Source organism: Microtus oregoni, unplaced genomic scaffold (assembly GCF_018167655.1).
Source record: "Microtus oregoni isolate MIOR12 unplaced genomic scaffold, Mior012 000191F_ref0000080, whole genome shotgun sequence".
Taxonomy (NCBI): domain Eukaryota; kingdom Metazoa; phylum Chordata; class Mammalia; order Rodentia; family Cricetidae; genus Microtus; species Microtus oregoni.
In genome coordinates, this window is record NW_024544850.1 from 202,820 (window position 1) to 229,692 (window position 26,873).

The following is a 26,873-nucleotide window of genomic DNA, read 5'->3' on the forward strand; positions in this document are numbered from 1 at the left end:
AGGAGGGGGGGAGCAGGAGGTGCGCTAACCTGGAGCTGTCCTCAGTTTTGCCTGCACAAAAAAATCTAACAGGACTGCAAGGAATACATTCCAAAACATTGTATCGTGTTTGTGAGTAAGGGTGCGGGTAGTTCCTGTGCAAATTCAAACAGAAAAGTCCAAGCAGTGAGATCAGTGCTGCATTTGCCATCTTTTTTACCAGGTCTGGGCCGTAGTCCACCTTCCCGCTGCTCCTTCTTCGCTCCGCCCAAGGGGACCTGCGTTAAATCAGGCTGTTGCCGAACAGTTTCCTTCCTCTCTGAGCAAGATGGCTGGGGGTGAGGTTGGAGTGACTCTCGGGCAGCCACATCTTTCCCGACAGGATCTCGCCACATTGGTGAGTTCTCGATTTGCGGCGGGAATGCACCCTGAGCTCGGGGGAGGTCATGGACTCTCGGAGGGCGTGGCGAAGAGACACCGCCCTTGTGTCTGGAGCGCGGGAGAGAGGAGCCATCCTAAGGCTGGACCCTCTAAGGCTAAGGCGTGCCATTTCCGCCGCCAGTACCTTGCCTAGTCCCCAAACTGGTGAACGATTGTGAGACTTGGAACTCCTAGAGTGTGTGGCTAAGCTTTGATGATAAATATAATTAAGGAGTATGGGGTTGCATCTCCCTGTGTAGAGTTCATACTTAGCAGGCGCCAATCCCGGAGTTCCATCTCCAGAAGTGCATAAGCGCACGCTAGTAATTCCTAGTACTTAAGAGATTCCAATAGGAAGATCAGAAGTTAAAGATTATTTTTGGCTACCTATCAAGCTGGAGGCCTACACGAGATTGTCATTAAGTCTGTAAAGAGTTGGAAACCGGATTACACTGCCCACTGTGCTGGACCCTTGAGGACTTGCTGAGGCCCCAGGATTAGATGGCCTCTTATCTCCAGACCTCTCTTAGTGAACGGTGTTGTCTTGCGACAGTGAAGGGCTCCTAAGGTTCCCAATCTTAGCCATTAAGGGACAAAGCACTTCAGCAGGAGAAAAGTGCTGCTTATACAGGACAGAGTTAGGTCTGGGGACTATCAAGTCAAGGAAGATTTTCTAGTTTATATTGATTTTGTGTTTTGAACTGTTCCATTGCAGGACGTCACCAAGTTGACACCACTTTCACATGAAGTTATCAGCAGACAAGCTACAATTAATATTGGTAAGATAGCTCGGACACTTGACTTAAAAGTAATTTTAATGTCTTCTTTTCTGAAGTTTCTTGAAGAATGTGGGCATTTCCTTGGAGGTTGGCCTGAGTAGGACAGTAACACAAAGAAAGCTGTGGACCCCTTGTGAACAAAGGGTTACTTCATTTTTTTTTGGAGATATATGTATGAAAAGTTTACGACAGTAAACTAGTACTCAGCAGTGTGTAATCATACGGTAGTACAAGTTTGAAGTGAAAATACGTTGTCATACAAGGACAGTTTATAGAAGTTTTATTTGATATATAGGCTATAATTAAGAAGAATTCCCCCCCCCCAATTGGCACCTAGAACTGTTGAGGCATATTGCTTGAGTATAAATGTGGTGTGGTCTGGTTTTTTCCTTTTTTTTTTTAGTTTGGAGTCAGACTTGTGAGGAACCTGCCTGACTCTGTTTTAAAGGCAGGAGCCATTATGTGTTTTTAAAAATAACTTTCTGTTCACTGTGAGAGTTTTGTAGCTCTGTTTCCTAGAACCTAACCTTCCCCAACCCATGGCCTTGATTTATTTTGAGAATACCCTGACCCATCCAGACCCTCCTTGACCCCTCCTAATCTCATGGTGGGTGACCACATGGTTTTTTAAATTTTTTTATTTTTTATTTATTTATTTGTATTTCCTTACTGCCCCATTATCTCCCTTTTGTAAAACTACTCCGGGATTTTTGCTCCTTAAAAGAGGATTCGTGGCTGTTCTTTTTTTGGTTTTTTTGAGACAGGTTTTCTCTGTGTAACAGTCCTTGCTGTCCTGGAACTAGCTCTTGTAGACTAGGCTGACTTCAAACTCACAGATCCACCTGCTTCTGTCTCCCAAGTGCTGGGATTAAAGGTATGTGCCACCACCGCCTGGCAGGACTGCTCTCTAACCAACTTTGGAGCAGTTGCTGGCCAGCTCTTGGATGCACCCCAATAAGAGGCAAGCTTGCTTTGAATTTGGCTCAAGTGTGGTAGTGGTTTAATTCTCGCCATTGGGATTAACACTTGCTATGCAACCCTGGCTAGCTTGGTAGTCACTGTATAGCCCAAGCTGACCTCTTAACTCAAGGCAATCCCCTTGCCTCAGACTTCTGAATTACTATGATTATGAGTGTGTTCTTTTTTTGTTGTGCAGGAGTTTGTCATATTAACTGGGTAAGCTTCAATGTTTCTTGATAGTTAAGATTTTTTTGTTTTGTTTTTTGAGACAGGGTTTCTCTTTATAGCCCTGGCTGTCTTGGAACTCTCTGTAGACCAGGCAGGCCTTGAACTCAGAGATCCACCATGCCCCTGGCTCTTGATAAGCAAGATTTTGAGTATTTTTCTTTCTTAAAGTTTTATAGCAGGGTCTTCCTACATTGTCCAGGCTAGCCTCAAACTGTCCACCCTGTTTCTTCCTCTCAAGTACATATACTAAAATTAGTCTGAGAAGAAATTTATAATAGGAAAGAGCAGATAGGGAAAAATTGAATTCTCGTTAAACAGTTTTATTTCCATTGTGATTTTTTTTGTTTGTTTGTTTTGTTTTTTCGAGACAGGGTTTCTCTGTGGTTTTGGTTCCTGTCCTGGAACTAGCTCTGTAGACCAGGCTGGTCTCGAACTCACAGAGATCCTCCTGCCTCTGCCTCCCGAGTGCTGGGATTAAAGGCGTGCGCCACCATCGCCTGGCTCCATTGTGATTATTATTAGTGTGTGTGTGTGTATCTGTGTGTGTCCGTGTCCCCATGCACATGTGTGGAAGTCAGGAGAACTTTCAGGAGCTACTTCTCTCCATTCTGGTGACTCAGGCCTTGGGGCTTTTGTGACAAGTGCTTTTACCTGCTGAGCCATGTCACTAGCTCTATCACTGTTGGTTTTACTTTGATATCTATGGTTACCGTTTTTAGTTTTCTGGTTTCCTTCCTCCCTCCCCCCAAGACAGGGTTTCTTGTTGTTAGCCTAGCTGTCCTGGAACTAACTTTGTAAACCAGGCTGGCCTCAAACCCACAGAGATCCGCCTGCCTCTGCCTCCTGAGTGCTGGGATTAAAGGTATGTGCCCCCACCGCCTGGCCGGGGTTTTTTTTTTTGTTTTCTACTCAGTGCTATTTGAAGAAATGTTTGTACTTGCGTGCAGAAGGTAATTTTGTTGTGCTTTGTCAATAGGTACAATTGGCCATGTAGCTCATGGGAAGTCCACTGTAGTAAAGGCTATTTCTGGAGTGCACACCGTCAGATTCAAAAATGAACTAGAAAGAAACATTACCATCAAGCTTGGATATGCCAATGCCAAGGTGATCTATGGACCATGAAACTAGAAACCATTTAACTTTGGTTGTTGCATAGGTAACAAATCCAGTTTTCTTTTCTCTTTTACATTGAAACTTTTAGATTTATAAACTTGATGACCCAAGTTGTCCTAGACCAGAATGTTACAGGTCATGTGGCAGTAGTACACCGGATGAGTTTCCCACAGACATTCCTGGGACCAAAGGGAACTTCAAATTAGTCAGGTAACTTTTATGTTAAAAGGTACTTTATGCTTTTTAAATCTCCGTTTTGTGCTTTTATAAACTTAATTGCAGAATGGTTTCATTGTTTTTCTATTATTTCATGTTATTTTATGTAATGATGACAATTGAAATATTTTTTTCAATTAATTTTAAATACTTAGAAAAAAGTTCTACAAACTGAAAAGTTGCATGAGGGAGCTGGAGAGGGTTCAGCTGTTGAATGCACTGGCTGCTCTTGCAGAGGACCCAGGTTCAATTCCCAGCATCTACTTGGTGGCTCACAGCCATCTCCAACACCTCTTCCAGGAAATCCCACACCCTCTCCTGGCCTCTGGGGGTACCAGAAATAACACTTACTCACGTAAAATAAAAATAAATTTTTTTTAATTCTTTTTTTTTTAAGGCAAGTATTGCACAAGCAAAAAAGGAAGGGAGAGAAAATACAGCTTACTGAATTTCAACAGTGTCATTTGTTTGCTAGATTAGAAAGAATGAAGCCAGTTTTGAAATTACTTCTTTAAAATAAATAGACTCGTTTCCAAACTGTTTTTTTTTCTTTCTTTTTTGGTTTTTCGAGACAGGGTTTCTCTGTAGCTTTTTGGAGCCTGTCCTGGAACTCTCTTATTGACCAGGCTGGCCTCAAACTCACAGAGATCCGCCTGCCTGTGCCTCCCGAGTGCTGGGATTAAAGGCATGCACCACCACCACTGAGCTTCCCAACAGTTTTCTGAATATGATCACACATGTTGGTCCTTTACCAGAGGGTGCTGGTATCTGGTTACTAATGTCTTTGGGGATTGCAAGTCCATAAGACCATTTTAGATTGGGGTAGAGTCATATCTTCATCCCAGGCCCAAAATTTAAGATGGAGGAGAAGTCAAGAAATCTCAATAATCAGGATAAATACTTTAATGTGATCATTTTGTTGTTGCTGGTGGTGGTGGTGGTTTTTGTTGTTGTTTGTGAGACAGGGTTTCCTAGGAGTTATGGAACCAGCCCTGGAACTTGCTCTGTAGACCAAATTGGCCTCAAATTCACAAAGATCCTCTTACTTCTGTCTCCCTAGTGCGGGGATTAAAGGTGTGTGCCACCAACACCTGGCATTTATTTATTTATTTATTTAATTTGTGTGTGTGCGTTGGTGTTTTGCTGCATGTGTCTCTGTGGGAAGGTGCCGGATTCACTGTGTGTTCCAGACAGTTGTGAGCTGGGAGTAAAGGTGTGCGCCACCACCACCTGGCCTTGCTTTTAGTTTTGATTGGTTTTAAGGCTGATTGTTGTTTCTCAACTGTTAGGCGTGTTTCCTTTGTTGACTGTCCTGGCCATGATATTTTGATGGCTACAATGCTGAACGGCGCAGCAGTGATGGATGCAGCTCTTCTGTTGATAGGTAATATCATCAGAACTGATCTGGACAAACCAATAAAGAACTAATTTGGGTAGACTATGTGAGGAAGAACTAAATCCTTTGGAGGCTATGTCCATTATCTAAGTGAGGCATTACTAGGAATGTGTCATCCAGAATGACATTTCCTTCTACAGCCAAAATACTCAGCAAAAGAGTCCTGGGGTTATGGCTTCTGAGAAGTCGGACAATATCCAAAAAGGCATATATGTATGTTGTGTGTTGTCCCTTCATGTAGAGGTGTGATTGTTATTCACAGTAATTGCCGTGATGTAGTACAACATGGCTGTTTCCAAAGTTAGTTGTGCCTCCTTATGTGAGCTAATAAGAGATTTGATAGGTATGGATATGGTGCTTTTAGGCATGCGAGAGGATATAGTACAGGACACATGAACAGGCTGGGCAAAGTGATGGCTAGCATGGTGAGCACTGTTGCTTGTCTTCACAGTGCTCTTCTTGGTTAAGGAATAACCTTAATCTCAGGAGGTTGAGCCTCCTAGGAGCTTGACTGTGCCAGAACATACCTAGACTAGACTGAGCTAGAAGGCCTAAACAAAAGAGCTCTTGAAGCCAGATTTGTTCATTGGAAACTTCTTGCTTAGAACCGAGAATGGGAGGTTGTAGTAAGCGCAGATAAAGGGTGAAAGCAAAGTTGGTAGAATTTGTGCATAATATAAAGCTTTCCATTTATTACTTAAAGGGGACAACTCAGTGAATGGAAGTACATTCAGCATTTCATCACCACAAAAGTGATGCCTGTTAAGAAGTCATTGCCCGATTGCACTCCCTCCAGCTCCTCACAACCAACAATCTTCTATTTTTGAAATTGCATGGTCTAGATATTTCTAGTTAATCTTATGTATCTTTTTTTATCCTCTGTCAACTAGCTGGTAATGAATCATGCCCTCAGCCTCAGACTTCTGAACACCTTGCTGCCATAGAAATCATGAAACTCAAGCATATTTTGATCTTACAGAATAAAATTGATCTGGTAAAAGAAAGTCAGGCTAAGGAACAATATGAGCAGATTCTTGCATTTGTACAAGGTAAGAAGCTATAATAACTTAAATCAGAGGATCACTTTGAAAGGTAATATAGCACATCATCTAAAACAAAGTCAATTTAGGTATCATAAATGTTCTCTTTTTTTCTACCTGCTACTAGTTAGTGATTTGATACAGTGTCCTGATAAGACTATAAATATCTATTTCTGAATTTAATGTACAAAATTAAAACTGAAGTTGGGAAGTGCTACCAGATTAAGTTTTTTAAATCCCAAGGATTTAGAGTAGCGCTCAATGGTAGAGGGCCTATCTGGCATACACAGGGTACTGAGTTCACATCATTGCCTCCCAATCAATCCTTAGTGACAAATGAATAAAAACATTTCAAAAACAATCTTTCTTCTGGGCCTCATGGCACATGCCTTTAATCCCAGGACCCTAGAGGCACAGGTGTGCACAGACTTCTGAGTTCAAGGGCAGCTTGTTGGTGTGTATAGCTGGTTCCAGGCCAGCGAGGACTGCATAGAGAGACCCTGCCTCTTTTTGCAGGGTTCCTTTCTCTAATACCATGGCGTGTTTCACTTTCAGAGAAGACATGATGCATATTACTGTTGACATTTAATTATTTTAGCCTTTTCATGTTGGGAACTTAATTTCAGCATAAAAAATAATTCATTTTGATTAAAATCTAATTATTTTGGTCTATTTCTTTGACCAGTTTGTCTGACATATGATTAATTTTTTTAAATGTGATATATGCCAGGCAGTCTTTGATCAGCAAGGAGTCTGTAATTTACTCGTGGCATTTATGGAAAGGTTAATTGCATGTTAGAATTCTTTGAGCTTGTAAAGAGCTCCTTCCCCGAAGTGTTCATATTTTATTCCTTTAAACATAGCATTTGCCTCTGTTAAATATACCCATTGATAGAATTTTAGCAGTTGTCCCCTTAGAGGACAATGAATTCATTTTGGGGAGTTAAAGATAAATATTGTCATATTTCTATAGACTACTTTCTACTTGCTGACTGGCATTTGTGTGGGAATGCTTATTCCTCTGTTAGCTCTAATTACTTTATCCAGCAACTGTATAGACCAAGTTTTGTAAGACCCAAGGATTTTGTTCTTTCTGAAATTTGTTAATGTAGGAACAGTGGCAGAAGGAGCGCCAATTATTCCAATCTCTGCTCAGCTGAAATACAATATTGAAGTTGTCTGTGAGTACATAGTGAAGAAAATACCGGTGCCCCCAAGAGACTTTACTTCAGAGCCCCATCTCATTGGTAAGTGACAGGAGTCACATTTAACTGAACTCTTCGACATTAGTGCTTCTCCTTCAAGGCTGTTTATTAATACTTTCTCTTTCTGCAGAGGTGATAAATCCATAAAACCTATTTGAAATAATGTCTTATATTGCTGGGTGACAGAGCCTTGAGTACAAAAGAAATTCTTTGTGCTTTTATATATGGTATTTTAAGTAGACAACATGGAATAATACCGTAGTTTCTAGGGAAGTACATCCTGTTGGGGCATTACAGTTCCATACAAATGATGACATTGTACCATTACTGAAAAACCACTAAGTTCAATTTCACTGGGCTGTGGTTAATGCTCAAAGATATAGGAACACTTTTAAAGCAGGTTTGGGCCCTTCCAGGCCTTCATTTGGAGCTGTTTGTGTGATTATTGGGGAACGTTCTCTTGGGTGACCTTAGAATTGCTTTTTATAATTTTTTAAAAGTTATTTTATATGGTAGAAGTCATATAATACAGAAATCCTATATATAAAAATCTAAGCATGGTGGTGCACTTGTAATCCCAGCTCTTGGGAGGCAGAGGCAAATGGATCTGTGAGTTCAAGGCTAGCCTGGTCTTCAGAGTGAGTTCCAGGACAGCCAGGGCTACAAAGTCAGACACCCTCTCAGAAGCACAAGATAAGTGGCGTACTGCGAGTGTCTATGTACAGTCTCCTGTGCACTTGATTGACTTTTTTGATGCTGCTACAAGGCAAGGGCTTACCACTGATCTACACTCCCAGTCCTGTATATGCCTTAAGTCATAATAGCTAATTTATTGTAAACGCTGTGTAAATAGTTATGAGACATAGGAGATGATGACCCTCACCAAAAAGAAAGAAAAGACTTTTGTGCTCATTACATAAATACTTTTGCTCTTAATGTACTTTCAGGCTATTTCAAATTTTTTTTTTTTGGTTTTTAGTTTTTTTCGAGACAGGGTTTCTCTGTGGTTTTGGAGCCTGTCCTGGAACTAGCTCTTGTAGACCAGGCTGGTCTTGAACTCACAGAGGTCCGCCTGCCTCTGCCTCCCGAGTGCTGGGATTAAAGGCCTGCGCCACCACTGCCCGGCCTATTTCCATTTTTTTACTCTCACAAGTAAGGCTTCAATAAGCATTAAAGCAATAATACTAGATTTTTTTAAGAAAAGTTAAGTTTTAAAAGAATGTGTCTTCTGAATCTAAAATAAAGAGAAATGGATTTAATTTGTGTTCATTTTTTTTTCTAGTTATCAGGTCATTTGATGTCAACAAACCTGGCTGTGAAGTTGATGACCTTAAGGGAGGTGTAGCTGGTGGTAGTATTCTGAAAGGAGTCTTAAAGGTACACTGGCTTGGAATTGTCGTGCTGTGTATTTGTTTGTTTTGTGTGTGGATATACGAGTGCTACAGTACCTAGGTGGAAGCAAGTCAACTTTTCAGGGCTTGACTCCTTCCGTCTAGTGGCTCCTTGGGATGGAACTCAGACATGGTGGTGAGCACCTTTACCCTCTGGGCCAGCTCATCAGCCCGCACTTGTCTTAAGCATGCTGGCCTCGAACTTAGAGATTCCCTTGCCTCTGCCTCCCAGAGTGCTGGAACTGAAGGTCTGCACCACTACACCCAGTTAAAAAATGTTTCTTCATGTTGTCAGGTATTGGATACAGATTTGTTTTTGTCTTTGAAAGCTGTCTGACCTCTAAACTTAGAGTTCTCTAGTGAAGGTGGAGTGTGTTTTATATAATAACAGGTTTACTTAGTAAATTGCAACAGTTAAGTTGATCTGATTTTTAAAACTTTTTGGATTTTTTTATTTTATACTTAAGGGTATTTTGTCTCCGAATATGCATGTGTCCATGGAGGCCAGAAGAGGGTGTTGGTCCCCTGAAACTGGAGTTAGAGATGGCTGTGAGCTACCATGTGGCTGCTGGGAACTGAACTCTGATCCTCTTCAAGAGCACCAAGTGCTTATTAACTGTTGAGCCATCTGTCTCCTCTATATCAGTTTTTTTCCACTGGGGAAAAGAAAAGCTGAGTGTAGTGATGCACACCAAACATTTGGGAGGCAGAGGCAGGTGGATCTCTTGAGTTTGAGGCCAGCCTGGTCTACAGTATGAGTTCCAGGACAGCCAGGGCTACAGAGAGACCAGGCTCAAATAAACCAAAAGGTAATTTTTTTTTTTTGAGACAGGGTTTTGCAGTAGCTATCAAGCATGTCCTAGAACTAGCTCCTGTAGACCAGGCTGGCCTCAAACTCACAGAGATCCGCCTGCCTCTGCCTCCCGAGTGCTGGGATTAAAGGCGTGCGCCACCACCGCCTGGCAGTAAAATTTCTTTTTAAGTAATTTTAACCTGGCATAGTGGTGCACAGCTGGGAGCCAGAAGCAGGCTGGTATCTTGGTATCTGAGTTCAAGGCCAGCATGTTCTACCTAGTGAGTTGCAGGTCAATAAAAATAATAAGTAAATAAAAGGGGTAATCTTGAAATTAGAGGAAAGAGTACCTTTTTAGTTCTTGTGGTCTTTTTTGTGAGAACATTAGTAGGTAAATAGTAAATATGTTGTTCTGTAGTAATTCTCACTGCTAATTATGTGTTTACAGGTAGGCCAGGAGATAGAAGTAAGACCGGGTATTGTTTCCAAAGATAGTGAAGGAAAGCTCATGTGTAAGCCAATCTTTTCCAAAATTGTATCACTGTTTGCGGAACATAATGATCTTCAGTATGCCGCCCCAGGTGGTCTCATTGGTAAGTATTTCCCTGTCATCTCTTAATTGTGGAGATTCGTGACATGTTTCATAAGAAATATTAAGAATGGATTGTAAGGTTTGTTTTGTTTATGTGTATGAGTTTGTTTGCATATATATCTGAGCACTGTGTGTACTGGTACCCAAGAACGCCAAAGAGGTTGTCAGACCCCTTGCAACTGGAGTTTCAGTGATCGTGAGCTGCCTTGTGAGTTCTGGGAAACAAGTCCAGGTCTTCTGCAAGAGCAGCAAGTGTTCTTAACTGCTGAGTCATCTCTCTATCTGCCTCCTTCTGGTTGTTTGTTTGGGGTTTGTTTGTTGTTTCTTTGTTTGAGGTAGGGTCTCTCGATATAGGTCTGGCTGGCCTCAGACTCACAAAATCCACCTGCCTCTGCCTCGAGTGCTGAGGTTAAAGGTATGCCACCATATCCTGTTTTAATTTTTGACATAGGGTCTTGCCATGTATCTTTGGCTATATTAGGACTCACAGCAACTTTCTTGGATCAGCTTTCCAAGTGCTAGACTTCAAGGTGTACCACCACACCTGACCTTATTGGTACATCTTGGAAAACTGAAACAAAGAATACATTTTGGAGCTGGCAGTATGACTCAGGTAAAGGTGTTTGCTCACCCACTCATACAAGCAAATAATAAAATATTTTTTAAGGTATGTTTTGGTGGCTAAATACTTAATAGCAATAATTATTTCTGACTACTTTGTTTTGAAGTCCTAGGGTTTGGACCTAATGTCTAGAACATGCTAGGTAGAGTCTCTACCACTGAGGTATACCTTATATACCCTCTTTTTTCTTTTTTTAAAATTATTACTATTTATTTATTTTTATGTATAGGTGTTTTGCGTGTGTGTGCGCGCGCGCACCACATGGGTGTGTGGTACTCAAAGTCCAGAAGAAGGCATTGGGTCCCCTGGGACTGAAGTTATATACAGTTGTGAGCTGCTGTGTGGGTGCTGGAAATTGAAAGCTGGGTCCTCTGGAAGAGTAGCCAGTGGGTGCTCTCAATCACTGAGCCATGTCTCTAGCCCCACTCTTTTTCATTTTGAGAAAGGCTCTTACAAGGTTACCCAGACTGAGCTAGAACTTGAGGTCTTCCTGCCTCACTAGCTCCAGTAGCTGGAATTTCAGGTCTGTGTCACCGGGCCTGGCAGAAAATAAGCTTGACGGCCCTAGCATTCAAAGCAGCCAACTAGTTAGATATAGTTTGAGGATTTAGGTTTGTGTTACTATCTTGCTATATTTCCCAAGCTGGCCTTAAATTTCTTTATTCAAATGGTCCTCAAGTAGCTGAGACTACTACAGGTTTGCACTAGAGTGAGTGCCTGGTTTACTATTTGGTGAAACACTTGGTTATAGTGGTTGCTTTTATGTGTGTTTCATAAGTGTCAAGTTACTCAAAAATGTTAATTATACTGTGGTGGCGATGAAAGAAAATAACTTCTAGTAAGTGTGGTAGTGAGCACCTGTGGTCCCACATACTTGGGAGTCAGAAGCAGGAGGATTGCCATTAGCACAGAAAGTTGAGACCAGTGTGGATAGCATAACCAGACTTGAGATATAAGACCTTTCTCAAGTAAGACCTTGTCTCAAAAAAAAAAAAAAGGAAAAGATCAAGGTGGTGGTACATCAAATAAGAGAACCTCTACCATGCAGGAGGTGCTGGAAAAGATCAAGGTGGTGGTACATCAAATAAGAGAACCTCTACCATGCAGGAGGTGCTGGATTGATTTAAGGGTTTTTAAATTTCTTAAAACTTTTTCATTACTGAGAAAAGGGCAAGATTGAATGAGAGTCCATAATTTACCCTTGGACTAAAGACTGGAGATGTGGCTCAGTGGTGAGGAATGCCCGCTGCTCAGGCAGAGCTGCTCGGAACCACCTGGAACTCAGCTCCAGGAGAGTCAGTGCCCTCTTCTGGCACCACATTTATGGGCACGGATCCACACACAGATAGTATACATATACACATAACTTAAAAATAGCTCTGCCGTGGTGGCACACACCTTTAATTCCAGTACTTAGGAGACAAAAGCGAGTGAGTCTCTGAACTTGAGCCTAGCCTGGTCTACAAAGCCAGTTCCAGGACAGCCAGAGCTGTTACATAGAGAAACCAATGAATGAATGAAATAGAAATAAAGCAGGAATTTTGTGAAGCTTAATTTATGTGTGTGAATACGGAAGTATGTGTAAAGGGGTATTGATTTATGCTTGTTTAACTAGTCTTTCAAACAAATCACTCCAGAGGTGTTTCAGGTAAGAAATAAGGCCAAATACTCTTGCTTTATATTAGGAGTTGGAACAAAGATCGACCCCACTTTGTGCAGAGCTGACAGGATGGTGGGACAAGTGCTTGGTGCAGTTGGAGCTTTACCTGAAATATTCACAGAACTGGAAATTTCCTATTTCCTGCTGAGACGTCTCCTGGGTGTACGAACTGAAGGAGACAAGAAAGCAGCAAAGGTAAGTGCTTGGTGTGACTCGTTTTCAGAAAGACACCAACAACAATGCTGAACTCAGTTTTGAGTTTTGGTCTTTTATAGCTAATGTGTAGTTAATTTATAAGTAAATTAACTTCCTGAAAAAAATCAAAAACAGCTCTCATGCAATCAATTTTGTGTTTTTTTTTTTAAAAATCCCTACTGAAACAAAAACTGTTGGTTTGGGTTTTATTTGTTTGTCTTGTTTTTGTTTTTTCAAGGCAGAGTTTCTCTGGAGTCCTAGCTGTACTGAAATGTGTTCTGTAGACCAGGCTGGCCTCAAACTCACAGAGAGCCACCTGCCTCTGCCTTCTGAGTGCTGGGATCAAAGGTGTGTGCCACCACTGCCCAGCTCCTATTTGTTTTGGTATGTTTTTGAGGCAGGGTCTCAACATAGCCCCTGCTGTCCTGGAACTTTCTTTATAAAGCAGGCTGGCCTCGGACTCCCAGAGCTCTGTCTGCTGGGATTAAAAGTCTTCACACTCTTCAGAGACCATTTCCTTATTTGTTTTTCCCTTTGTTTACTTTCCTAGGTCCAAAAGCTGTCTAAGAATGAAGTGCTTATGGTCAATATAGGATCCCTGTCAACAGGAGGAAGAGTTAGTGCTGTCAAGGCTGATTTGGGCAAGATTGTTTTGACTAATCCTGTGTGCACAGAAGTAGGAGAAAAAATTGCTCTTAGCCGAAGAGTTGAGAAACATTGGCGGTAAGTTTGTTTACCTTTGTCTAAACAGCTTAAGATTTTGGTGAGACACACACACATGCTTCTTGAATACAACAGTGTGGCTTCAGCTCTCACTTTTTCGTTTGAATGGTTTTAGAAGCTGTATTATAGCCTTGATTTGTATTCCTTTATATTAGTACAAATACTTCAATTGGCTTCCCTTTGTTTTAGGTGTAACCTATAAAAAAAATAATGAGTTATAATGTTCCCTTCATTTAGTGTGTGAGAGAAAGAATCAGAACAACTTGTGGAGTTGGTTCTGCTGCCATGTGGGTTCTGGGGATTGAATTCAGGTCGTCTGACTTTGCAGCAAGCACCCTTTTTAAATGATCTTCTTTTTAATGTGTGTATGAATCGAAGTACACACGTGCCACAGTATACATATGGAGGTCAGAGAACAACTTCTTGTTCCACTATGGGTTCTGAGGTTCAAACTCAGGTAGTCAGGCTTGGTGATGAGTACATTTATCTGTTGAGCCATCTTTTATCAGCCCTGGACTTTACTTTTTTTTTTTTTTTTTTTTGGTTTTTCGAGACAGGGTTTGGAGCCTGTCCTGGAACTAGCTCTTATAGACCAGGCTGGTCTCGAACTGACAGAGATCCGCGTGCCTCTGCCTCCTGAGTGCTGGGATTAAGACTTTACTTTTTTTAAATTAGTTTTTTTTTAAGAGTTTCACACATGCCAGCCAGTGGTGGTGCATGCCTTTAGTCCCAGCACTTAGGAGACAGAGGCAGGTGGATTTATGTGATCAGCCTGGTCCCAGGACAGCCAGGGCAACCAACCCTGCCTTGAAACAAGTAGTTTGACACAAAGTCCTGCTTTCCTTCATCTGTTGTTACTTAAGGGCTCAGGCAGAAGGGATCCTCTAAACACTGTCATAGTGCTTTGCTAAAGAATTTCTAATATCTCGTCACTGCTTGTGGATATTTGGGATCTTTCTAGAAGCCAGTTTTGGTCCATTTAGCCTTTTCTGTTGTTTTGTCAAAAATATACCGTCTAAATTAGACTATCCTGCAGCCTGGTTTTCTTCATAATTATTGCGCTGTGCCTTGGCTCTGTTCTTTCCTGCTTATTTCCTTTGTCAGCCCTTCTTTGATACTGTCTCTCATTGCATGCTCTCTAAAATTGATTTGAATTGTAACTGCAATTTAGCAAAAGTTAATCGTTTTGTTATCTCTACCACCACCACTACCCCTTGTGTAGCCCTGGCTGCTCTGGAACTCACTATACAGACCAAGCTAGCCTGGAATTCAAAGTGATCCATCTGCCTTTGCCTCCTGAGTGCTGAGATTAAAGGCGTGCATCACCAGAGCTATCAAAGGCCCTGCGGTGGAGAGCAGTCTGCTTATAGACTGTGTTCCTGTGGTTCTCTTTATTTTCCCAGATGATGTTATTTAAAGCCCATTGATCTACTGAGGCAGTCAGTGAAAAGAAAGCATTTCCCAAAGACAAGTAAAGAGAAGTGGGTTTGATTTGTTTTCAAATTTGAGCTGGATGTAGTGGCACAGGCCTTTAATCCCCAGCACGGGAAACAGAGGCAGGTGGACCTCTGAGTTCAAGAGCAGCCTAATTTACAAAGCAACTTTGTACATCCAGAACTACATAGTGAAACTCCTTTTCAAAACAACCAAACACATATAGAGACAGACAGACACACTCATGCACGTTTACATACAAACACATAATGTATTAGAGATGTAATTTGAGTGTACCATCTGAACAGGTAGGTGGATTCTTTTTTCTTTTGACTAGAGCAGTAAAACAAATATATCCTTTCTGGGGAGTATTTTTTGTTTTAAATTTTACTTTATGTGTTTGCCTGAATGTATGTATGTGCACCACATGTGTGCCGGGTGCCCGAGGAAGTTGAGATTTGTGTGATTGTGAGCCACCATATGGCTACTAGGAGCTGAACCCAGGCCCTCTGCAAGAGCAGTGAGTGCTCTTAACCATTCATTGAGCCATCTCTCCAGCCCTTAGGTTTTATTTCTCTTTGAGACAGGGTCTCACTTTTAGATCAGGCTGTCCTTGAACACCGATCTGCCTTCCTCTGCTGGCATTGTGCCACTACAGCCGGCAATTTTTGTTTAAGGTGGGAGAGCCTCTCACCTGGGTTAACCTCGAACTTACTATATAGCTGTGAACTAATTTTCCTGTCTCCCAAATGCTTGAATTTATTACCACACCCAACTTACTAGTATATTTATGACAGCAGGTTTTGTTTAGAACCTGAGAAAATAGTATGGGCGTTCTTTATAAAGAAGCAGCTTTGGGAACACATCTGAGTTTGGAAGGTGGGCAAGTAAAGCAACCTGTCAGATGATTGTGGTGATACCAGTGTGGTAGTACACAACTCATTATTTCTTCTATTTTTATTTTGCAGTTTAATTGGTTGGGGTCAGATAAGAAGAGGAGTGACCATTAAGCCGACTGTAGATGATGACTGAGGAGTCCAATTTAAACGATGCCTTGGGATGGAGTTCGAATTTCTTTTACTAGCCTAGGGTATATTTTCAAAGCAATACTAGCGAATTACTTTCATAGCTCATTACCTTGGTAGTAGCTGTAAGACTATTCTCATATTTTGGTGATGAAAATAGGGCCCACAAGTAAATGTGAAAAGTGGTATACTATATACTATATTGGATTAGATCTACATTTTAGCAGAAGTTAAGCATTCCAAAAACATGTCTAAAATCAATCAGTGCAATTTGAAGTGAAACTTCACCACAACCAGCCTTTGCTATAGCACACCTATCATGAACCTATCAAAGTGAAAATGGTCTCTTTTTTCCTGATTCCTCTATGAGGGGCTCCATAGTAAGGGACAGTTGTCCTCCTATTTGGTGTTCTGTTATCTGAAATTTGAAGGGAAAAGAAGACCAATGAGCTCAAATGAGCAAGGCTCTTAGAAATTGAGTGCTCACTCCCTTGCCACGGGCAGACCTTTCCTCTTCTCTTTTTCCTGGATGGGACCATAGGACTCCAGCATCAGAAGTTCTTGCCCTCTTCCAGTGCCCTGAGACTGTGTCTTTCTTATGCCTAAAATCTCAGTCTTCCCTCACTTGCAAATAGTATTATAACAATGGATGATTAATGGTAGTTGACAAAGTTCTGTCCAGGTTGTGTTTTCTGGGGTCTTTGTTTTAGTAAGCTAGGGATGGAACGGTCTCCTGCATGATGAACAAGCATTCTACTGCCCCTCGCCATGGTACTTTTCCTTAGTTGGTAGGATTATGGTGTAAATTGTGCTATTAGTAATCTTTGAGCCTTGGAAGAGAGAAAAAGTGTCAAAAGCAGAGTGTATTGGTTCTAAATCTATCCCCCATGTGCCTGCAATTTTCCTGTGCTGTACTTTTAAATTAACCATGTTTTTGCTTAATTAGATACTCCAAGAGCAGTGATTTCCAGCTCTAGCTGACATGAGAATTGCTGCGGAAGGTTTTTTGTGTTTTGTTTTGTTTTAATTTTTTTAAAAAAGGCCAGGCTTTTGTGGTGCAAGCCTTTCATCCCAACACGATGAAGGCAGAGAGAGGTAGGAGGATCTCTGTGAGTTCCAGGGCAGCCAGGGCATCACAGAGAAACCCTGTCTTGAAAAACTGGGGGTTTAAAAAAAAAAGTTCTCAACATTGAGAAGAAGTTTAAGGAGTTAAGAAATATGCATACTAAATGATGTTACTGGCTTTTGATAGTTTGATCCTCTTGGTTTGCATAAAAATGGGATTTCATGCCACAATTACTGTGCTGTGATCTTTTGAATACTGAAGCTGCCTTATAGAGGTTTAGAACTGTGGCTGTGAGCCTTAAAGAGTTTTGAGGGAACTATTGACATTATGTATTTGATTGACTCTGAAGGGTTGTATTGTAGCATGAAGAACACATTTAAATAAAACAAAATTCTGAATCAAGCATTAATTTTATATCTATGTGCCCCGTGTTTTGTAGATACTTTCTACTAAAAATTCTAGTATGAGACTGAAAATACTGAATGGCTTATGTAATCTCATCAGAACTGAAATAAGAATCTCTTGTCATTAATTTCAAGCATTTGTGTGAATATCAATTTTGTAAAGCACTGTGCTTCGTGTAGTGGTCATATAGGTTTTAAAACAATGTACCTTGTTGTCTTAAGATCTGAAGTCCCTTCAGATCAATGCAATGGTTCTCAACAAAACATGTACCTGATTTAAAGTTAGTCTAAGAAGAATAAGGGGTGGGAATATGCCACCTAAGAGCTCTCTTTCTATACTCTGTATGTAACCTACAAGGATGAGATATGTGTGCTAAGTTTTTTTTTACAGAAGAATAGAACTAATAAGTGTGCAAATAACTGAATTCATAAATCTGATTTCTTAAAAAAAAGATTTCATTTGGTGATGCTTTCAATGAAATAGATACTTTGGGTTTTGTTCTTTTTTTTTTTGGAAAACAAGTATACTTCAGATTGATGCTCAACCAAGCATAGTGGCACAGGCCCCTAATGCTATAACACTCGGAAGAAAATTGAGGCTGGAGGGCTGAACTCTAGGCCATACAGGCAAAATACCTATGTTTTTAAAAAAGACAAAAAGCTTCTGCAAAAAATCTTGACAAGCTAAGTATATATTTTGCTAGAAAACATCATGATGAAACCCATTACTTTGTTTATTATTACGAATTTCTGCTATGAAAACATGGACAAATTCTGTGGGAAATGGTTAGGAGGTATAGAGTGCCAGCCTAGTGTATATGAGGCCCTGACTCAAGCTCCAGCACGACAAACACAAAATGAATTGAGTATTTTCATGTTGGTATAAGGTCCGCGTTAAAACTTAGTGAGTCTATTTTAGTGCCTGAGTACATATATGTGCACCACGTGTGTAGGAGCCCACCAACGTCAAAATAGGGTGTCATCCCCTGGAGCTGAGTTGTGAGCTGTTGTCTGGGACCTTTAGTAAGAGCAGTAAACACTTAACTGCCGAGCCAGCCATCTCTCCAGCCACTTCTGCTTTCTTTTATTCAGTCTATGAACCAGCCATGGGATTGTACCACTCATATTCAGAGTGGGTCTTCCCTGCTTAAAGCTTTCTGGAAACATGCTCATATACAACCCCCAAAGAGATGTGTTTCCGTCGTGATTATAAATTATTCAGTCAAGTTGGTAAGATTAGTCTTCATAGCCCCACCCTTTGTCAACTACATCACTTTAAATCATAACATTGTACCCTAAAGTCCCATTTTCAGGGCTGGAGAGATGGCTCAGTGGTTAAGAGCATTGCCTGCTCTTCCAAAGGTCCTGAGTTCAATTCCTGGCAACCACATGGTGCCTCACAACCATCTGTAATGAGGTCTGGTGCCCTCTTCTGGCCTTCAGGCATACACACAGAATATTGTATACATAATAAATATTAAAAAGTCCCATTTTCATATCTACAAAATGCATCAGTCCATCTCTAAAAGTCTCCATAGTCTTTAAGTGTTCTTTTCTGGGACCTAAAGCAATGTCAAAATACAAATAATTTTGTGACACAAGGTAAATATTCCCATTAGCACAGGGAGGGATGGGTGCATAGGAACAAAAGGTCTAGGCAGAGTAAGGCCAAAACCCAGAACAAACACCAGATCTGCAGGTCCTTGGCAGGCATCTGAGGATCATGATGAAATCATCTGGGCTTCAGAAATTTTGGCTAGTCGCAGCCCTCAAGCTCTACTGCCTGCCAGTACACAGCCTCTCGGGCCAGCACTACATCACGCTTACACGGCCTGGGTACCTCACTATCCTGATAACTTCACTATTCTGTGGTCTCCACAGCAGTTTAGGCTTCACCTCCAGAGTGCCACCACACAAGAACCTCTGCCTCCTCAGAAGGAATCCTACCCTGTCACACATTTCTTGGCCTCATCGAATCTTGGCAGATTTTATGATACCACCCTATATGCCTTAGTGCTTTTGGATCTTGCATGCCCATAAAACCAGGGCCACGTGGGCAAAGCTGCCAGTTCTAGATTTAGTCAGATCAAGTAATACCCTGGCCTCAGCACCTAGGTGGTGGTTTTAGAGCAGGGAATCCCTGTTTTCTATTTAGGTTAGGTTCCCTCCTCGCAATCAATTTGTATATTCACAAGATGGGGCCTTTGCTGGCTAGGATGTGGGCCCAGTGCCGTACAGGAGGTTCCTCTTCAACTGTGCTAATTACTTTCACAGTTAGAGCTGCAGTTTCAACACCAGACTTGTTTACAAATTGAAATTCCCCACCCCTGCCAAACAAGGTTTTTCCATATTTTACTCCCTTTGTTGTCCTACTGTGGACTTGAACAAAAGCAGTGACAAATGACAGCCTGAATACGATCTTGTCTTGACATTTCCTCTGCCAAACAGATCTTTTGTTTTTCTCTTCACAGGGTTTCTCTGTGTATTCCCAGCTCTCCTGGAGCTCATTCTATAGACCAGGCTGCCCTCGAACTCACAGAGACCCGCCTGTCCATGCCTCCTGTGTGCTGGGATTAAAGGCATGTGCCTGGCTAGACCATTAATTTTTAATCCAGCCCGACTCAAATTCAAATTCTCAGGATGGAGGTAGAATGCAGTCGCTTTTTTACCTATATTTATATTTTCAAAAAATGGCTTCTAGAGTTCGTGTTCCCTTCTGAAACCTCTCAAGGTGGGCCTTCGCTTCCGCATTCCTCGCGGCATTGTGGTCTTCTAAGTTCTCACCAGAACAGCCACTTCAGCTCCGCTTCCAGCATTCTAGCCCATAGTTCCAGACTCTTATTCCCCCTGAAAATAATTTCCACAGGCCCAAGACCGTGTATGTAGGTTTACCACAACAGTCTTACTTAGCAGTACCAGTTTTCTGGATTTGTTACTTTTCTCACTACTGGATACTTGGCAAAAAGCAGCTTAAGGAATGAGGGGTTTGTTTTGGCTCACGGTTTGGGGCATCAAGGTGGCTGTGAAGGCGGGGTGGGGGGAAGGCAGCTGATCGACTGTAACAGTCATGAAGCAGACAGATGTTTAACTTGCTCTCTCCATTTTATTAAGTCCTGGAACACAGTCCAGGAGATGCTGCTGTTTATATTCAGGGTCAGCCCTTCCTACTTATCTAAACCTTTCTGGAAATAACGCTCATTGACACACCCAGAGGTGAGTGTCCATGGTGATTCTAAGTCTACTGAAGTTGGCAATGAAGACTAATAAACACATTTGGCTAAGTAGCATATTCCAAGCCAGCCTGGGCTACATGACACACGGTCTCAAAAAATAAAAGGGGATAAAGAGGTGGCTAACGAGTTCATGCTGTACCTGCAGAGGACCCATGTTCAGTATGCAGCACCCACATTGGGTGACTCCCAACTGTGTAGAGCTCCAGCACCAGGGTGGTGAGGGGTCTGTGTACACCTGAATTCATGTTTGCGGACACAAATGCATACATGTGTGTAGAGCTCCAGCACCAGGGTGGCAAGAGGTGTCTGCAGACACCTGAACTCATGTTTGCGGACACAAATGCATACCTGTATGCATAATTAAAATACACTTTTTTTTAAGAATGAAAAGAGCTGGAGAAATGGCTCAGCAGTTAAGCTACTTGCTGTTCTTGCAGAGGACCAGAGTTCAGTTCCCAGAAGCCAAATCAGACAGCTCACAAGTGCCTTGTGACTGGAGCTCCAGGGGATCCTGTGCCCCTTTCTGGTTTTTCAAAGTATCCTTGCACACACAGGTATACATACACACTCACACATATACACATAAACACAATATTTTTGTTGTTTCTCTATTCAACATCCCCTGACTGTCCTACAACTCGAGCTGTAGACCAGGCTAGCCTCAAATGCAGAGATCCGCCTGCCTCTGCCTCCAGAATGCTGGGATTAAAGGCATGCGCCACCATGCCTGGCTCATAAACATAAATATTTTTAAAATTTAAAAAGTAAAATCCAGCAATGATTTCATTCTTGTGTCCATATGAATGTTTTATAAATTGAGGGGGAAATGGCTTAGAGATGCGTTTGGTAGAATTTTACTATCAGAACCATCATATTTAATGAAACAGTGGGGCTAGGGTACAGCTCAGTGGTAGATTGCTTGTCTGGTATGTGCAGGGCTCCAGTTTCCACTCCTTACTTCTGTAAGGCAACCTTACTGAAACATCAGAGTTTAGTATGATCTCATAGTACCACAGATAGGGCAAGTTTTTATATTGCATAAAAACAAGAAAGCCACTGGGTGGTGGGAGCGCATGCCTTTAATCTCAGTACTAAGGAAGCAGAGGAGACGCACGCTGATCTCTATGAGTTCAAGGCCAACCTGGTCTACAAAGCAAGTTCTAGGACAGCCAGAGCTTCACGGTGAAACTGGAAAAACCAAAAAAACAAAAAAACCCACCAAAAAACCACCACCAACAACAAAAAAAGCCGAGAAAGTCAAGTATAGTCGTTCACATCGGTAGTTCAAGCACTCAGGAGGCCAAGGCAGGAGAATTGTAAATTTGAAGCTACTCTGAGTTAGTTACAAAACAAGACTGTCTCAAAAGGGAATGAGTGAGAACTGTGGATTAATGAAGTTGCTAGGATGAAATTCAGAGGATGACATTTCACTGGATTTGAATCCATGCTCCTAGTTAACATGACCCCAGCCTGACCGCTACTTCCCATTTCAGTTCTGCAGTTTTCTCACCCAGCACTTAGCAAATGGGGATACATATCAGTAATAAAAAATACAGAACATTATTTACAAAATATAGGTTATTCACTCAGAAAACCTAACTCGGGACAGGTAAGAGAATAAGGCGACAAAATTCAAGGTAAACATACAGAATTACTCCTTATCTACCAAGCATACACAATAAAAATGCAATCGATTAAACTATTCAGGCATGCATTTAACTGGAATAAGATATGTGTGATTAAATCTAGTATTTTCGATAAAAATCCAAAGTATGCTGGGCGGTTGTGGCACACACCTTTAAGTCTCAGCGCTTGGGAGGCAGAGGCACACAGCACGCGGCTCTCTGTGAGTTCAAGGCCAGTCTGGTCTACAGAGCAAGTTCCAGGACAGGCTCCAAACCTACAGAGAAACCCTGTCTTAAAAAACTAACGAAATAAATAAATAAACCCAGAATATATGAACAATTAGAAAATGGACAATATTCTTGGCTGAGACAACTGTATTATAGAGATGTCAATGCCTCCCAATTTTTCCTTCCATTATATGTGCTCTCAATCAAAATTTCACTATGTAGCATTGGCTGTTTGGAGCGCAGTATACAGATCAGGCAGGCTTTGAACTCACTGAGATCCTCTTCCACGTGGATCAGCCTTCCACGCCCAAACCATATATGTATTTATATTACACAATTCTATACTTTTAAAATATCTTCTTTTAAGAGGCTGGAAAGATGGCTGAACAGTTAAGAAGAGCATTGGTTGCTCTTGCAGAGGACCCGGGTTAGATTTTCAATACCCACGAGGCGACTCAACCGTTTGTAACTCCAGTTCCAGGAGGTCCAACGCCCTTTCTAGGCACCAGGCACACATGTGGTGCACTGTATACACAGGCATACAAAGAAAATATACAATAAAACAATAGTACAGTTTTAAGATTTATTTTTATTACTTTTAATTATGTGTGTGTTGTCTGGGTATGCACGTGTATGCGAGTGCCTGCCGAAGTCAGAGGTGTCCAATCCCTCTGGAACTGTTCAAAGCAAGTGTGAGCCGACGGATGGGGTCGCCTGCAAGTGCAGTAAGTACTTTGAACCGCTGAACCATCTCTCCAGCCCAGGCATGCCACATTTTAGAACATCTAAAAACATATGTTTGTTCAATTTTTAAAATTACATGCCTGAATAGTTTAATCGATTGCATTTTTATTGTGTATGCTTGGTAGATAAGGAGTAAATTTATGTTATTAATTGCGTGAGGGGTATTGTCACAGCCCATCTGGCGGTCCGAAAACTTCCTCCATGAGTCGCTGGATCGAACTCGCTGTTAGGCTTGGCAGCAAACACCTTTACTGTCTGACTCGCCACACCAGACCTAAAAGCATAATATTTATAACTGTGCAATTGCTGCAGGGACAGATCAGTCATTGCACCAAAATACAGCTACACGTGAAATTCTAGTAATGCGTTTTATAGGCAGCGTATGCTGTCAAAGAGGAAAAAGGCTTTCCTGCTTTCAACAGAAAAAAATAATACGTTGAGCAACAACAACAACAACAAAAAACCACGCCTAAGACATGGCAGTGTTAAGTTCCGGAACAGACAATTTTGATAGACAATTTTGTAATAAAAATGTCTAGCTGTTGGGAATTTTTTTTTCTCTCTTCCTTGTATTCAGGGCGGGGCATGCGGGTGGATGGCGGCGGCGCCCGCGGAAGGAGTCAGAGCCAAGTCCTGCGCTGAGTTCACTTCCGGTGCACGCCCTCAACCCCTCCTTTTTCCCCCGCCCGAGGTGTCTCCGCCTCCACCGTGGGAGTATGGGTGGAGACGAACCGTTCCCGGGTCGGCGGCCGCTTCCCGGGTTGGCGGCCCCTTCCCCGGTCGGCGGCCGCTTCCCGGAGCTCCGCCGAGCGTGCGCGGTGCGCTGCACCCGGACGATCGAGCCTGGAAAGCTATTCGACTCCTTCCGGCCCGAAAAGAGCCCTCGGAGCGTGTGCTAGGCAAACAGGAAGTGACGAGCTGGGAAAAGGGGTGGGCCCAGACCAGTCAGTCATTCAGGGAGCGGAGCTGACGCAGTCTCTGTACTTTGCCTGCGGAGCCATTAGGCCCCAGCCTCGCTCCACCGCGCCCCACGCTCGTCTTCCACGTGGAACGTCTAAAGCGAGCTAGGAGTGGCCTCCTTTAACTCCCCGCTTGTCCATCCGCCATGGAGGCACCCAGCACCTTTAGACGCATGCGCACTAATGCACGCGCCGCCTTCTCGGACGTGCACTCCAGCCTTGTGCAAACATCCGCCCCGCTGAGCGTGTTCTCTCACGCAGCTTTGCTTGGGACGCCTCCATGTCTGCTTCTCCTCTTGCTTGTATGCGCTCAACTAAACTATGTGCCATAAGCCTTAAGTTACACGTTTTGATTTTTTTTTCTATTTGAAGATGAAGATTGATTTTTTTCAGGTTTTTAAATCTAGGTTTCCAATTAAGTATATCGTCAACAGCACATGTGATAAATTATTTTTATAATAGAAATTGGGGGTGGAGTTTGCACGAATGCTTATTGTGTTTCATTTTAAGATAAAATTTTTATGGTGTATTAAAACATTCTGGCAAAAGCCATCGTGGATTTGAAATGCTGTGAAGAGCTGAATTAATCTCCAAAGCTGCCTGTCGATTAAATTAAAACCCCGAACTTCAATGGGAGGGAACGAGAGTCTTTGCTGCTATCAGATTCCCCACTTCCTCGCCTGAAACCCTCATTTTGTTTATTCCTTTTTCTTTTTTGGTGCAGGTTCTCATTCTATATCCCATGCTGGTCGGGAATTCTCTATGGAGCTGACAGCAGTCTTCCTGATGTAGCTTCCCAAATACTGGGATTATAGGATGAGCCACTGCACCCTGCTAACTCTGCCTTTTAAAGCACATCATTTTTCCTGTGATGATGGACACTAGCGCTATGTGTCGCTGGGCTACCAGGGAGCTCTGAAGCCTTCTTGACCTGGCTTAATTTGTTTTTTTGCATTGTGTTGTTTTTCTAATAGAGCTTCAGGACATTTGCAATCTCATAGCTATTCAAGCTCCATTTCCTAAATTTTAAGAACTTAAATTGAGGGCTGGCAAGATGGTTCAATAGATAAAAATACTTGCCAGGTAAGACTGCTGATCTAGGTTCTATCCTGGGGATCCATAGTGAAAGGAGAAAACAGACTCCCAGAAGTTGTTCTCTGTTCTCCACATGTGCTCACACATCTCTTTCACACACACTAATAAAATTTTCAAATTAAAAAAAAGATAGAGCTGGGTGGTGGTGGTGCACACCTTTAATCCCAGCCCTTGGGAGGCAGAGGCAGATGAATCTCTGTGAGTTCAAAGCCAGCCTGGTCTACAAGAGCTAGTTCCAGGACAGGCTCCAAAGCTACAGAAAAATCCTGTCTCGAAAAACCAGAAGAAAGGAAAAAAAGGAACTTTTGCCAGGCAGTGGAGATGCACACCTTTAATCCCAGCACATGGGAGACAGAGGCAGGCAGATCTCTGTGAGTTCAAGACCAGCCTGGTCTACATAATGAGTTTCAGGACAGCTAGTACTGTTACACAGAGAAGCCCTGTCTTGAAAAATCAAATAGTTAAAAAAAAAGAAAAATCAAATAGTAATTAATAATATTACTTAATAAAAATAAATTTAAAATTTCAAGTTCTAGGGATTCTGATATCCTCTTCTGATCTCCAAGTGCAGCTTGCGTGCGCATAGTGTACATACACGAAAAACAGTCACAAACATACAATTTAAGAATGAATTATTTCATGGGGGCTGGAGAGATGGCTTTAGTGGTCAAGAACACTGGCTGCTCTTCCAGCACCCATGTGGTGGGTCACAGTCATCTCTAACTCCAGGTCCAGGGGACCCAACACTCTTGTCTGGTCGCTGTGGGCACATACATGTAGCACACATTCTCAGGTGCATGCATACATACATTTAATAAAAATAACTTAAAATTTCTTGTATTTTGTGTGTATGAGTGTTTTGCCTGCGTGTGTGCATGTGAACCACATATCTACAGTGCCCATGGATGCGAGAAGAGGATGTTGGAATCCCTGGAACTGGAACTCCAGACGTTTATGAACTATGGTGTGGGTGTGGGGGAACCAAACCCAGGTCCTCTGTAAGAGCAGCAGGCAAATCTTACCCACTGAGCCATCTCTCTAATCCCTTATTTATTTTTTGAGACAGAGTCTTACTGGTTTTAACTTATGACACCCACGCTGGCTGGTCTTTAACCAGTGTTTGAACCTGAGTGCTGAGTTTGCAAGTATGCATCAGCAGGCCTGGTTTGGCTTCTCGATGTTTCCACTTAAAGTAATACTTGCAAACACTGAGCATCGGGGAAATCACACTGTGTCCTGGGGAATAAAGAATTACTACCATTACTTTGTGGCATTGAAGGCCAAGCTAGAGCCTCACATGGTAGGCAAGCTCTCTACCACAGAGTGGTATCCCCAGTCCAGGATAAAGCAGCTCCAGCAAACAGTACAACTGGCTCCAGGCTTATGAGAACGTGGAAAACCTCTTGTGCAATAGGCATATGTATATACTTGAGTAATTCATAAAAGAGAAGAATTGTCAGGCGGTGATGGAACACACCTTTATCCCAGCTCTTGGGAGGCAGAGGCAGGTGGATCTTTGAGTTTGAGGCCAGCCTGGTCTACAGAGTGAGTTCCAGGACAGCCAGGACTGTTACACAGAGAAATCATGTCTCACAAAAGAAAAACCACAACCATCACCACCCCGCCGCCAAACGAAAGCGAAGAATTGAAAACCACCAAACTCCATCAGTGAAGTGCCCAGACTATGTAGGCCCGAGAAACAGGAACACTAACAATGAGGCAGTGCTACCTAGGCCCACTCTGTGCCA

At 42.2% G+C, this 26,873-nt stretch overlaps 1 protein-coding gene across 1 annotated transcript; it reads left to right on the forward strand.

Moving 5' to 3' along the window:
* The first annotated feature begins 274 nt into the window (after window positions 1-274).
* LOC121445435 (eukaryotic translation initiation factor 2 subunit 3, X-linked-like) lies at window positions 275-15,987 on the forward strand. Its single transcript, XM_041647573.1, has 12 exons — window positions 275-376; window positions 1,115-1,178; window positions 3,343-3,470; window positions 3,568-3,689; window positions 4,985-5,079; window positions 5,982-6,140; window positions 7,244-7,378; window positions 8,619-8,713; window positions 9,969-10,113; window positions 12,420-12,589; window positions 13,140-13,312; window positions 15,715-15,987. The coding sequence occupies exons 1-12, from the start codon at window positions 308-310 to the stop codon at window positions 15,776-15,778; spliced, it is 1,419 nt and encodes a 472-aa protein (XP_041503507.1). The 5' UTR covers window positions 275-307; the 3' UTR covers window positions 15,779-15,987.
* The last annotated feature ends 10,886 nt before the right edge of the window (window positions 15,988-26,873 follow it).